This window comes from Triticum urartu, chromosome 7A, assembly GCF_056163025.1.
Source record: "Triticum urartu cultivar PI428250 chromosome 7A, HENAU_Tu73, whole genome shotgun sequence".
NCBI classification, from domain to species: Eukaryota; Viridiplantae; Streptophyta; class Magnoliopsida; order Poales; family Poaceae; genus Triticum; species Triticum urartu.
In genome coordinates this window covers 88394766-88407544 of record NC_141879.1, presented here as the reverse complement: position 1 = coordinate 88407544, position 12779 = coordinate 88394766, and the positions used below count along the sequence as shown (strand labels likewise).

Sequence of the window (12779 nt, the reverse complement as noted above, 5' to 3'; positions counted from 1 at the left end):
ATATAATCTGCAGAAATTAGTATTCTTATAGTGTTAGGGCCAGGTATAAAACCTGAACTTTGTTCACGTGTTATTCAGATGATAGGTGCAGTAGCATTTTCAGTTTCGGTTTTCTGCTTTCAATTGAGTAATCGCAGGTGCATCAGCATCACCATGTTCAGAATTGTAGGTGCTAGTGAAAATAGACTGAAACTTATAGGCAGAGTGTCCAAGCGCATTAGGGTCGCCATGTTCAGAATTCGGATAGTTGTCGAATCAGAAATTTATTTTATGCTGATGGACTGTAACTTTCAGCAGAATAACAAAACTCAAGTGCTCAACTCACTGCAAGCATAGTTTAAAAAACCGAACCGGAAATTGAACCGAAAAGGTTGTCGGTTCAGGTTTTTATCGGTCGGATCGCCGGTTCACCGGTTCGTTTATCGGTTTTTTAAGCAATAAAATAATATATGTTGAGTAATATGTGCGCTAATATAGTGTGAAACATGGTCAAATAAAAGTATTTCCATGTACTGGACAACAAAGTATCACAACTGAGTTGTTTATTGGGCCGTGGGCAGGCCCCGCGTACTGCTCACACGACCTGGGATCAAATTCCACTTCTCCCAATTTCTACTAAAACATTTTCCTGTTTTTTCCCGGTTTAATGGCCCGGTTTTTTTGCCGGTTTTCCATAAAACCGGCCGGTTCGACTGGTTTTCTCCGGTCTGATTGCACAATGGTCTTATTTGCTTAAAAAACCGTTGAGCCTCCCGGTTTCTGTTTTTTCCAGTTCGACCGCCGGTCCGGTCCGGTTTTTTAAGCTATGACTGCAAGAACCACCACATCTGTGTCAACACCTAAGAGAAATGCAGCTAGCAACGTTGAAGTAGTGGCCATTGTCAAATGCATTACAGACTAATATCACCGCACCGTTGTTCAAACAGTTTCAGAATTTTCGAACCGTGATGCCTGCCAGCGCAAATAGGTTTCCTATACTGCAGGGAGAACAAGTCAAGTTTAGCTAGCAGAAAAACAAGAACTGCTAGGTTCTCCTGAACCCATATCTCAACAGTAGGCGGCTGACACTTCCGAAGAGGCAAACCGTACTCCTAGGAGTCCTGGCTCCGGTATCTCTCTACTCTGCATCGACATCCGGGTACCGCAGCGCCGCATGGACTGAAATTAGCAGAAAAATAGTCAAACAAGTTTAAATACGAATATCAAAAGGAAAGCTGCTGTACAAAACATCAAAACAATGTAATGTGCTGTGGTTCTTTCTATATCAATGTTCAGTGTGGTTCAGTGTGGATTTGATTCAGCAACTTTTACTGATGCCTGTAATCCTACATCATGCTGCTCAGAATATTTCCGAATGGTTCTAACTCCTAACTGAAACAGATAAGCAGAAGTTTCAGTAAACTGTTTTGAGATTTGCAACAGGTTGGAACGCTTTCCAAAGCACAATGCAGATTAGCACTGAAACCCAAAACATGTGGACAACTTCAAGACTAGTGTGCATATACGAGTCTCACCAGGTGTGCCCGCGACGACGACGACGATGAGGAGGGTCTGGTGGTTTCTCGGCAGGTCGACGAGGAGTGGGGTAACCCAGGCAATATCTGTGCGGAGGCACATGACGAGGTTGGCGACGTCGATGGCCAGCCGGCTGGCCAGCTCGTTCCTCAGGTGGAACACGGACCTCCCCCAAAACCAGAACGAGCCGCGGTCGACGTTCGGCCACACGTACTGGATCGCCCGCCAATGATGCAACATGGCGGCGGCCGGGAAGGCAACCTGCAGTTGAGTCGCAAAGAACCATCTCTTGCCAGGAGATATCAAATCCGAATCTGAGATGCGGAGGCGCAAGAAGCCAAAGAAACAGTGGCGGCAACTGGCAACCAAGAATCTCAAATCTGGCAAGAAGAGAGCCAAGAAATTAACAGGATTTGGCTCCGAGATGAATGAAATTAACACGATTTGCAAAATTGCAATCTTCCGACGCATCACGCATGTTAACAACATCCAAGAGACCAATTCGTGCAAATTCGGGAGAAATCAAGAAGCGAGCATGGCGGACTCACCTCAGTCGGAGGTGGAAGGGGAGGCATGCCCTCCCTGGCGGGGATGGGCTCCACGACCCAGTGCATCATCGTGGTGACGTTTCCGATGTCGAGGACGCTGACGCTGTTGTTCCGGTCGAGGTACGGCGCCGTCGCGTTGGCGCGGAGGCAGCCGCCCTCGAAGTTGTTGAGGAGGACTTCGTTCCCGGATTCTGACAGGGTGGCAGACCAAACCTTTGCCTCCAACTCCGGATGGTTGTAGTTGTGCTGCACGACGCGGCGCGCACGGCGGCCGCGCGGCGCCGTGGCGGCGAGGTAGAGCCCGTAGGCGGCGCTGCAGAGAAACAGATAGACCTCGTGTTCGCCATGGTGCAAGCGCACCTCCCACGCCGCGTTCACCGACGCCGGCGGTGGTGGAGGGAGACGCCAAGCCCGTTGTCGTCGGCGTACAGGTACGTGACGAGCTGGCTGCTGCGCAGCCGAACGTGGTGGCCTTCGTGGAACTGCTCCATCGGTCGCTTGGGCTCTGCGCGTTGGAGACGGGGAGTGGGTTCTTGGTTTCTTGGCGCTCCGGCGACGGGGAGAAGATGGGAAGCCAAAGCTGTTCGGTTGGTTGAGACGGTTACCTTCGGGCGCCAAGCCGGAGTATTTCAAGTTTTTTTTTGAGACAATCAAGCGAAGCTTTTATTAGACCGTCACAATATTTATAGGAACGAAAGTAAGATCATCGGGGTGGCCTAACCAGATATGGCGACCAAACCCCACTCCCAAAGCATGCTTCGCTAGATTGTAAGCCTCGACATTCAAGCTCCTAAACTCAGGAACAAAAGTGCAAGAATTAAAGCTACTAAAGTACTCTATGATCTCATGTATAATGGCCCCATAGATCGGGTTACTCCTCTGCTTGATACCGTTCACCACGTCCATGCAATCCGTTGCCACATGAATCGCTTGTAAGTGGAGATCCTCTGCTAGTGCCATCGATTCCCTGACTCCCATTGCTTCCAGTGTCGTAGGGTCAGAGATGCCCTTGAACACGACAGTGGACGCACCGAGAAAGATACCCTCCCTGCTTCTGCACACCGCTGCTACCTCACCAACACTTGAACTCTCCATGCAGGCTGCATCAACATTAATTTTGGATGTGCCCAACGGCGGCTGCAGCCAATGAGTTGGTCGCGCCGTTCTGGCCTGCACAACAGTATTGGTCACGTTCTTGATCACTTGAAGATCGCTCAAGAACGAGTTAATGAATATGTGTGTTGCATGCGGACTCTGGAATATATCCTCATATATAGCTTTCCTTCTAGCTGCCCACACTGCCCACAAGGTAACCGTCATGCATACAAAACGTTCATGCGAGAGAGCATCCTTCAGAGCAAAAATCCATTCCCTTGCATTCTCACCATCATGCTGACTCATCTGTTCAACAAGAGAATCGTCAGATAGCGCCCACACACTGCTTGCCATCGCGCACTCAAGCAAAGTATGTCTCCATGAATCCCTGGCACCGCAAAACACACATGTAGAAGTAGTCGACATGTTTCTATGGTGGAGTAGTTCCGCTTTTGGGATAGAGCTGCGTGCTAAACGCCATAAAAACAGCTTCACCTTCGATGGCACATCCGTCTTCCATAACTTAGTCCATTCACTACCCGTGTTGCCCGATGCTGATGCGTTATCACCACTTCCATGCTCTCCCTCTAGCCTTTCTTGTACAATCAGTCCTCGCCTTTTGGCACCATATGGGTTGGTGGCCTTATGGGCCTACAAAATCCATCCATCGGCCCGCGAAAGTTAGATCCACATTGTGGACGCTGTTTTTTTTTCAAACAAAACTACACATGTTTGATGTAATCGTTACAATATCATAATATCATGTGGTTGAATGGAAAAAAATCGCGTTTTCCTTTCTCGAGAAAAAGGCTATCCTTGCATCCTTAGGTTACCATTTTCCTTAGGTCCACCTTTCCCGTCGTCGGTCACTTCGACCCCGCCGGCCACCGCCCACTCCGCTAGTCCCCTGACCGTCGCCCCGTCCGTCCCCTCGCTCCCATGGCGACGAGCCCCCGCTCAGTCAACTCCACCTTCCATCCCTCCGGTGAGCGCCCGGTGGTGCCGGCCTCGGCCTATCCTCGAGCTCGGCGGGCTCGGAGGCGATGGGTCGTGCCCCCCCTCCCACACCGGCCACAGGTGCGGTGGTCGCGCTGGACGACGCGGCTTTCTTGGAGGCAGCCGTTGCTGACGCGTAATAAGGAGATGTGGAGGCGCTGACTCAGTGTTCGGGGGCATGCTGCGCATGGGGAGACCTCGGCACGGCCGAGGAGGGAGGTCACGCCGAAGGTCGCAGGCCTATGCTTCAGGTGCTTCGAGGAGGGGCACTTCCGACGAGATTGTACGAACGACATCGTTTGCTTCCGGTGTGGTGGACCCGGCCACAGCTCCAAGGACTGCAAGAGGCCCCGAAGCCCATCCCCGGAGGGTGAGCTCCGGCGCCAGGTCGCGGCCAGGGTGGCCCGCGCTGACCAGGCGCCGTCGCGCCGCGCTGCGGACAGGAGGCCCTCGCCCCCGCTCCCCCCCGCCGCCACCCGCCATCGCAGCGGCCCCCGCCGTCTGGCCTCGCCTACACGCCCGCACCTGGCTAGCGCTCAGCCAGTAGAGCTCAACCCATAGGAACTGTGCATCATCCTCGCAGAAGGACCGATTCTTCAATTGGAGCTTCTTGACCTCCTCCCTGGAGGCATTGGATGCTCTGCTCGGAACAACGAGAGCTTTTGGAGGTAGTGGTGCGACCGGTCAATTGACAAATGCAAGGAATGGCGTGAAGGAGCGATGAGCTATTAGAAAAGTGTGGCGTGAGGTTTAACTATGAGCTACAAGAGTAGAAGGTAGTATTAGTGTATTACATATGGTTAACAGGAGAGTTCCATGTTATCTATACTACTTATAAAAGAGCAAACATTATTTTCTCTAAGTGCACCTCACAAAACGTATACGGATACATGACCACCGCATGATTAGTCCCACTAAACTCAATCTAACGACTAGCCTTAACGTAATATGTTCTCTGTGTGCACTTAGCAATTTACATTGACTGACCGTACTTCACCGTAGAGGAAAATATGAAAGCGCCTGGTCAATTAGGAAACTATAATCACGGACACATCCTATTAAGAAACTAATCACGAGCGCATCTAATTATTAGGAAACTAATCACAAACGTATCTTATTATTAGGAAACTAATCACGGACACATCCTATTATTAGGAAAATGATCACGCATGCATCCTATTATTAGAAAATAATCACAAGCGCATCCTATTAGGAAATTAATCACGGACGCATCTAATTATTAGGAAACTAATCACGGGCGCATCCTATTAGATAACTAATCACGAACACATCTAATTATTAGTAGGAAACTAATCGCGAGCGCATCCTATCGTCTCCTATCAGGGAATCGCGATCGCGAGTCGCCTGCCGTCACCAGCCCACCACCCACGCAAGCCATAGTGGGAGACACGCGAGGAGGATTTGTGGCTTCCTCCGAACACACACACATCCGTCGTCGCCTTCATCTTCTGCTTAGAGGCCAAGTCATTCTTCTACTGACTGCAACGACTTCGCCTACGTCCTGGGCATGCTCTCCGGGAACCACCGGCATCCGCGTCGACTTCAGCTGCGTCCACAACACCCACGCTAACAACCACCCACCGCCGACGCCCTTCAAGTGGGGGCAACGCTGGGTATCCTGGACCAATATAAGCGGGCATGCATGTAGATTCGCCTGGTCGCCAACCATCATCGTCCCCAGGGTGGCGCAGGTCTCGGCCATTGTGCAGCAGGTGAAGCTAATCACGGCCCCATCTCATTCGCCCGAAGCCACCGCCGACTCCCTCAACTCTGACGCGTGCTGCTCCGTTGAACACGTTTGTCCAGTACTCATGCGTGGATGACGTCGTCCAAAGACATTCTACCTTCGTCGGACGTTGGAACTCCCCACGCCCTGGTGCGTGGAGGCCGCCGCCTCAAAGTTGGACGACTGACTCACCTGCGTTGACAACGCCACCTAGCTGGTGAGAGGACACGGTCGCCGCGGCCGCTCGCAGGATTGAACGACGGAGACGCTCGCCTTCACGTGAACGCATCGCATGCATGCACTAATCAGGTAAGTATCGAGTGTTGTTTTTTTACTGTCATCGCTACCTCGCCGGTGGTGATACATCTAGAAGTACAAGAACTAGAGATGAGGCAATGAGAAACAGAGGAGTGCTGGAGCACACACAGTTGGGTTTCAGGCAACCAATGCCTTCTTTTTTTCTTTTTTTTCTCTGATTTTCGCATACCTGTGATAGATATCCATGTTTTCTTAAGTACTGACTACCAGTTATTACATGGCCAACTCACCACTACACAGTGAACTCATAGACAAATTCACTGAACCTAGACCTTACTTGCAGTCATGAAATTACGTTTCACTGGAAAAAACCTAGAAGTTTGCATAAGTTTTAGTGAAAAGACCAACCATGTTTCTCCAAATATCTTGAATCATGATCCTTATGACTTCATCTCTAATACTTATAAGAAGTACATTTTTTCATTTGACTATTTCCTGACTTGAGACGTAAGGTATGTTTTATCCACTAGAGTTGCTAAAATTGGAAGCATGTATGCAGTTTTTTTCTTTCTAAACCGGCATTTGTTGGCCTTTTTGCCACCGTTATTCTTACAAGTGGTAGCCTACGCATGTTGAAGACCATTTCCAAATTATTTATCTTCGTATCATTATTACTACAAAGTGACAGGATATTTCTTATATTCTCAAAAATTTAGAATGTTGAGCCCTTAAAGAAATGTGTAGTACTCAAGTAACTGTTCGAAGTTGTCATATTAATGATTTTGTTAGGTGAATAACAAGTATAATTATGCAATTTATCACTGTAATTTTTATTTGGTTTACATGTTCTATTTTCATAATAAAGCAAGTCACTTTTCTTGCTTGCAGACATTACGACACTTGTGGTGCAATAGTAGAATCGGATGGTCCAACTAGCATTTTTTTTGTCTTGTTTCATAGCTGATTCTAGGCAGTCAAGACATCTCTACACTTCTCTATCTGACAATTGCTTCCTCTTTTCAACAAACCATAGATGTCTCTTCCCACTATTATGGCTGACACTTAATTGTAATAATAATTCTTGATTGGAGTTTGTTGGCACTGAAACACTTCCTTAGCTTGTCCTAAGTGGCAATTTCATGTGTGATTATACTTGCATAAATGTGTGCATATGAAGAATCATGATAAATCTTCTAAATAATTTTGAGTTTTCTACATTGTGAAAAGTGGGTGGTCTTTTAATACAGGAGGCATGTTGATTAAGGAGAAACAATATTTCAAATTATTTGTACAAGTTGGGAATAAGAGATTGTGTACTTTATAGGAAAATTTCAAATTTATGAATAAATTGTCTTGTATTAAGTTTAGTATAGTGTGTTAATCCAAATAGACACGTGTTGTACGTGCACACTTATTAGTCCAAATAGACGTGCGTTGCACGTGCACACTTACTAGTTTCGTGTAAATTTGCATCCTGACCACGCGCAGGAAAGAATAAGTGTGATTCATCACTTATGGAAGTTATCTTTTGTCTCGTTGGCTCCTGGGGTGATGCATGTGTCTCTGGAGAGTTGTTCTCCATTTATATATCTTGTTACGGACATGTGCCAACAAATAAATGTGAGGATAAGGTTGATGAGAATTAATGTCTACCATGTCATGCAACGTTGCTATGTCTTTGGAAGATGCACTCAGACCAAATATAATGTTTCTATCTAAGTTGACGATCGAAAGGGATTGTTGATCACGCATAATCAGTTTGTCCTGGTTTGAGGATCCATCCATGCCTATGGATGGATGGGTATGTTACCAAATCCATTTGCTTGTATTTCTTATGAAACATAAAGAGAAAAGAGACTTCTTTTGAAATCAAGAAGGCTTGAGCATTAGAAACATTAAAATGAACAAACTGCTCGTCTGTTTCTTGACAATCCTTGAAGAAAGCTTGACTGAGTTGGAAAGCTGGCTCAAAAGTAGAGAAACTCGAACTCGGTACATCATTCCATTCTTGAGATTATTGTCAAAGCCATGATTAATAATTCCCTTTCTTGGAAACCAACGGGTCGTCATCGTCATTTGATTAATTGCCCTGGGGATGCCCACGAGTCATCAAGCAATTAATGGACTTGTTTGTGCCACCTCATTGATCCATGGCACCGCGGCCTCCTCCTTCTCTCCACCATTCCTTGTAAGGCCATCTATGTTGCTATATATACTAGAAAGATTCATTTATCCGTGTGCGGGATGCGCGTGTGACTTATGACTTAGGACTTGAGCGACGGTGATGCGGCAGGAGAGAGAGAGGAGGAGGAAGATGAGATCTCATCTTTGTGCTCGCTTATTGCAATGATGCGGGGGAGAGGAGATGAGGTGATGCCATACCATTCCCAGGTAATTACACTCTTCCTGCATCCCATTATGTGCGTTAAGTTGTGTGTGTGTCAAGATATCAGCCATGGTGGAGGAAAGAAAAGATGTTATGTTGTGCACGTGCGCGTCGAGCTTTGGCCACGGAGTTCCGGTACGCACGTACTACGTGTGCAGCATGACGTCAAGACACACACACACCAACACACACGTGTACTAGATAGAGTAGCGTACGTACTGCGAGGTCTGCTTGCATTGTGGCGTGCGTGGTTGACTTTCCCTCCTTCCTTTGCGGTGTGCGTGCGTGTAAATCAGAATGAGGACGACGTGATGCGTGCGTGGCACCAGACCCGCCCGATCGGAAGGAGACTTTTAACGTACGCGCACCTTCTGGCCGGGTCCAACCAAATCCAACGCAGTTTCCTCCCTTCATCTCCGCACCTGTTCTTCCTTCATCCTGCGGCGGCCTGACCTTCTTGGACGACAAACGCCTCGTCCTCGTCAACCCCTTCATGGGCGCACATTGAGGAAAAAAGAGAAAAATCCAAGCTCTTTAGGTATCATCATCTGGTTAGCAATATTTTGAGTATGCAGTAGCAGTTACTTAATTGTTAACACATATCACTTCTTTTATGCTGATAGAATGCCAGGAGGATGGGAGGCAATTGTGTGAAATCAAGATGTCCAGGTGTTGCTGGTGATGGAAAGGAAGGCTTATAAACCTCCAAGACGCTACTATGAAGCAGAAAAGTTAGCGGTTGTGGCAACCCTGCAGGTGGTGCTCCAGTTTGGCGTGGGTCGAAGTATTCTAGGATCAAATTCTCAGAACTCATCTGGAAGGTAACGTGTTGTGTTGTACTGGCGACAGTTTGATGTAGTTAATGTACTGTATTTCTGTTGTAGTAGAACTTGTAATGTGGTTGCGCATGAACTTGCTAAATTTGATGCTTGCTTAATTTGGTGCTGCTTTGGGTGTTACTAAGATCCATAATCCATTACCGTGGAACCGAGGATTTTCCTCAGTTTGCATGTGACTAGCCATGCCTGTGCGCGGCAGCACGCCACGCTTCGCTAATATGTTTGTGTATTAGTTTCTATATATTTTCCTAGATTTATGTTTGTTTGTTCCTTTCTTGCTTAGTATGTTTCTTGTTTATAGTCCTGCTTCCTTGCCCCCTACTATTCGAACGCTTTTTTAAAAGGTACGCTCATTAATTCATATATTTAAAATTTTCCGGTGAGAGAATTGGTGAAGTTATAAAAGAGACGTTCACTGGTATATTTGGCTGGAACATGTGTTTGTTTATTTCTTGACTTGTTATAGGTAATTCTTGTTCTGAAACACTGAGAGTTCGCTCTATGAATTGGATGTTGGATGTACATAGTAGTCATTCTGTTAGGGCAAAGAAAGCTGATCACCTATTTTACACGATTCTGTCTGTTGCTATTTTCAGCCACAGATACGAAGCTATTGATTTTAAATTCAAAAGTAGAGAATGGTAAATCTATATACCCATTTATTTATGTTAGTTTTTTTAAGACTTCCCTCAACTTACTGGGAATTTATAAAACACTTGGGAGTAAGCCACATTGCCATACAATAATATGTTTGACACCACAATTGTGAGATACATTGTGATGATATAAACATGCCACATAAAATCATTGGGTAGGCCACCTGGGCCAAATAACAATTGAAGTGCATGCAAGTCTGAAGACTGTGAAACCCTATATCAGGTCTTTATTCGCGAGTCTTGCATCAGTTGTATCAACTTTCATGTTCACTGATGTACTTCTATTTTTACCAAATAAAAATAGTTTGTCATCATAGACTTCAAACCTTCAAAATTGGACTTCTCATTCACAGTTTTGGCATTTTTATTGTCAACAGCCACATGCCTTTGCCTCGAACATCTAGATCTGACATCTCAAGAAAAATAGCCAGCCCAGATCCTTCTATCTCATGCTTGATTTATGAAATAGATCGGATTAATACAACATGAAAGCATTAGGCAAAAAACAAATAATCAGTACTCAAATCAAAAGCATTTACATTCAGTTCCAAACGGTTGAGTTCGTATTGGATAACAGAGCTGTACTAACCGAGTTTTCTAAAATCTACAAAAACATAAATCAGCTAGAGGCCGGATAATCAACTCCAAGCACACAACTTCTGTATGAAAAACAGAGTTGTATTAACAAAATACAATAGCAGAGTTGAAAATTATGCCATCCGAATTCTTTCATTAAGCTCGTGCGCGGGGACATGTAAAGAGAAGTAACACAATATGCAGCACCGGAATTAGCTCCTTGCGTCTGCTCCTAGTAAATTGTCTAGGGCAGTAAAAAAATCAGAAAAAGGAGAAAAAAGAATCCTAGCAGTGTATAGGGTGTTTACTTATATGGGGAGCGGCGGTTATGTTGCATCGGCCGATGTAATGGAAAACCTCTGTCGTATCAAACAAGATGTAGCAGAAATTAATGTATCCTCCAACTTTGTCATGCATTGTACTTGTAGGCTTGTTTTGCTGGAAAAAGGTGTATCAGACAAATTCTGTTCCCAGGCGTAGGAGTAAATTGCACAAAACCACCACTTTGAAGGCTAGGTTTGCGAAAAACACTACACTACATTTTTTTTTTGCAGAAAACATCACTTCTACGGTAATGTTTTTGCAAAAGCACTGATCGGCGGATTTGACTCGATTGAGCATGTTTATGACAGATTGGGCCCGCTAGTCAGGCTGACGTGGCCCGGCTAAGTAATTGCGACGTTGGCAAACGTTATCATCCCGTGTGGCCCTGTGAGGTCTACCTGTCATCTAAAGAAAAAAGAAAAAAAAGCTGGTGGTCCGTGCTCGTCAACCTCCCGCCGCTGGACAGAGGAGCGCTGTGGCCGCCGGCGCTGGAGTCGACTGGGGCCCGAGGGAGCTCGCCGGTGACGGCTCTGGAACAGGCGCTCCGCGCCGCGTCCGGGGGGTGGCTGCGGGGTCGAATGGGACAGCCTGCAGCGTTGCCGCCATGGGCCAAGCCGCGACGGTTGAAGAGCTGCGATGGCGGCGCCCGCAGGGCTTCCCTGGAGGAACTCGGGGGCGGCAGCAGTTCGAGGGCATCCAAAGGAGTTGGTTACGCCAAAGGAAAGGGAGGGGAGGGCTGCTGGCCAGGAATTTGTCCAACGGGACGGGCGGCGGCACCTTGGCCATTGGAGGGGGGAGGAGCTCTGAGGCTTGGGGAAGGAGTTGAGGACTGCGAGGGGGCAACGGGATCCCTGCGCCCTCGCGAGCCACGCGAGGTCTGCGTCGAGGCAGAGCCTGCCATCGTCGTTGCCGCATCGAGGCAGATGCTGCCGTTCGTCTGCCCTCAGCCGAGGCAGAGACCTCCCCGCCACCAGTGCTCCCCCACGGATTCCATCCTTGAGCACGGCCGCCGCATCCCGGCGCCACGGTCCTTGCCGTCCTTGACCTTCCTCGCCTGGCTGAGACTCGCGACGCCGGCCTTTGTCCGCCGGCGTGTGCACTGCACTCAAACTGTTCGATGGAATGCCAAAGAGAGGCTTGATAGGCTGACAAGTGGGCCCCACATTCAGCAAATGTTTTCATGTAATGGTGTGAGAAACTGGTGCCACGTCAGCCTGACTGGCGGGCCCCATTTGTCATAGACTCAATTAACTGAGCCCGATCCGCCGATTAGTGTTTTTTGCGAAAAAGATTACCGTACACGTGGTGTTTTTTGCAAAAAAAATGTATTGTAGTGTTTTTCGCAAACCTAGCCTTCAAAGTGATGGTTTTGTGCAATTTACTCCAGGCGTAGCAGTGCTCGGTTCTTTGTCTCGCACCAGGGCTGGTTTTGGGGAACAATTTTGTGTGATGAAAACGGTGTGTGTGCATATGTGCTATTACAAGATATTACCAAACAGTTGGCAGTGGGTAGGAGAGCCGGCACTGAAGGAATTCAGCTTAGCTAAGGCGAATTCAGTTGTCCGCGTGACTGGCAATGAATTCAACAATATTATACGGATTCAAGAGTTCAACTAGAGACACGACGAGCTCTATTTGATCCGTTTTTTCTTCTTCTAATTTGGTGCTGATACCCCCTAGTTTTAATCTTTGACGTTGCTGGAGAACCCAGCTGCATCATCCGATTAACTTTTTCTGTTTTTCTGCAGCATATCTCTGCCTACTTCGTGTTAGTAACCCCACCATGCATTTTCCTCGGCATGTTGCAGTGTTAACATAGCATTGCTTACGTGCATAATT

General features: G+C 47.2%; 1 protein-coding gene across 1 annotated transcript; it reads right to left on the bottom strand.

Moving 5' to 3' along the window:
* Nucleotides 1-1117: 1117 nt before the first annotated feature.
* LOC147958104 (uncharacterized) lies at nucleotides 1118-3512 on the bottom strand. Its single transcript, XM_087531956.1, has 4 exons — nucleotides 2954-3512; nucleotides 2064-2668; nucleotides 1515-1776; nucleotides 1118-1158 (listed from the first exon to the last, which is right to left on the bottom strand). The coding sequence occupies exons 1-4, from the start codon at nucleotides 3510-3512 to the stop codon at nucleotides 1118-1120; spliced, it is 1467 nt and encodes a 488-aa protein (XP_087388082.1).
* Between the last annotated feature and the right edge of the window lie 9267 nt (nucleotides 3513-12779).

Coding starts and splice junctions, on each gene's coding strand:
- LOC147958104 (XM_087531956.1), bottom strand. CDS start 3,512: ATGGCAAGCAGTGTGTGGGCGCTATCTGACGATTCTCTTGTTGAACAG. Junction 1,777..2,063: donor CCCTTCCACCTCCGACTGAG/GTGAGTCCGCCA, acceptor ACTCAACTGCAG/GTTGCCTTCCCGGCCGCCGC. Junction 1,159..1,514: donor CGTCGTCGCGGGCACACCTG/GTGAGACTCGTA, acceptor TGCTAATTTCAG/TCCATGCGGCGCTGCGGTAC.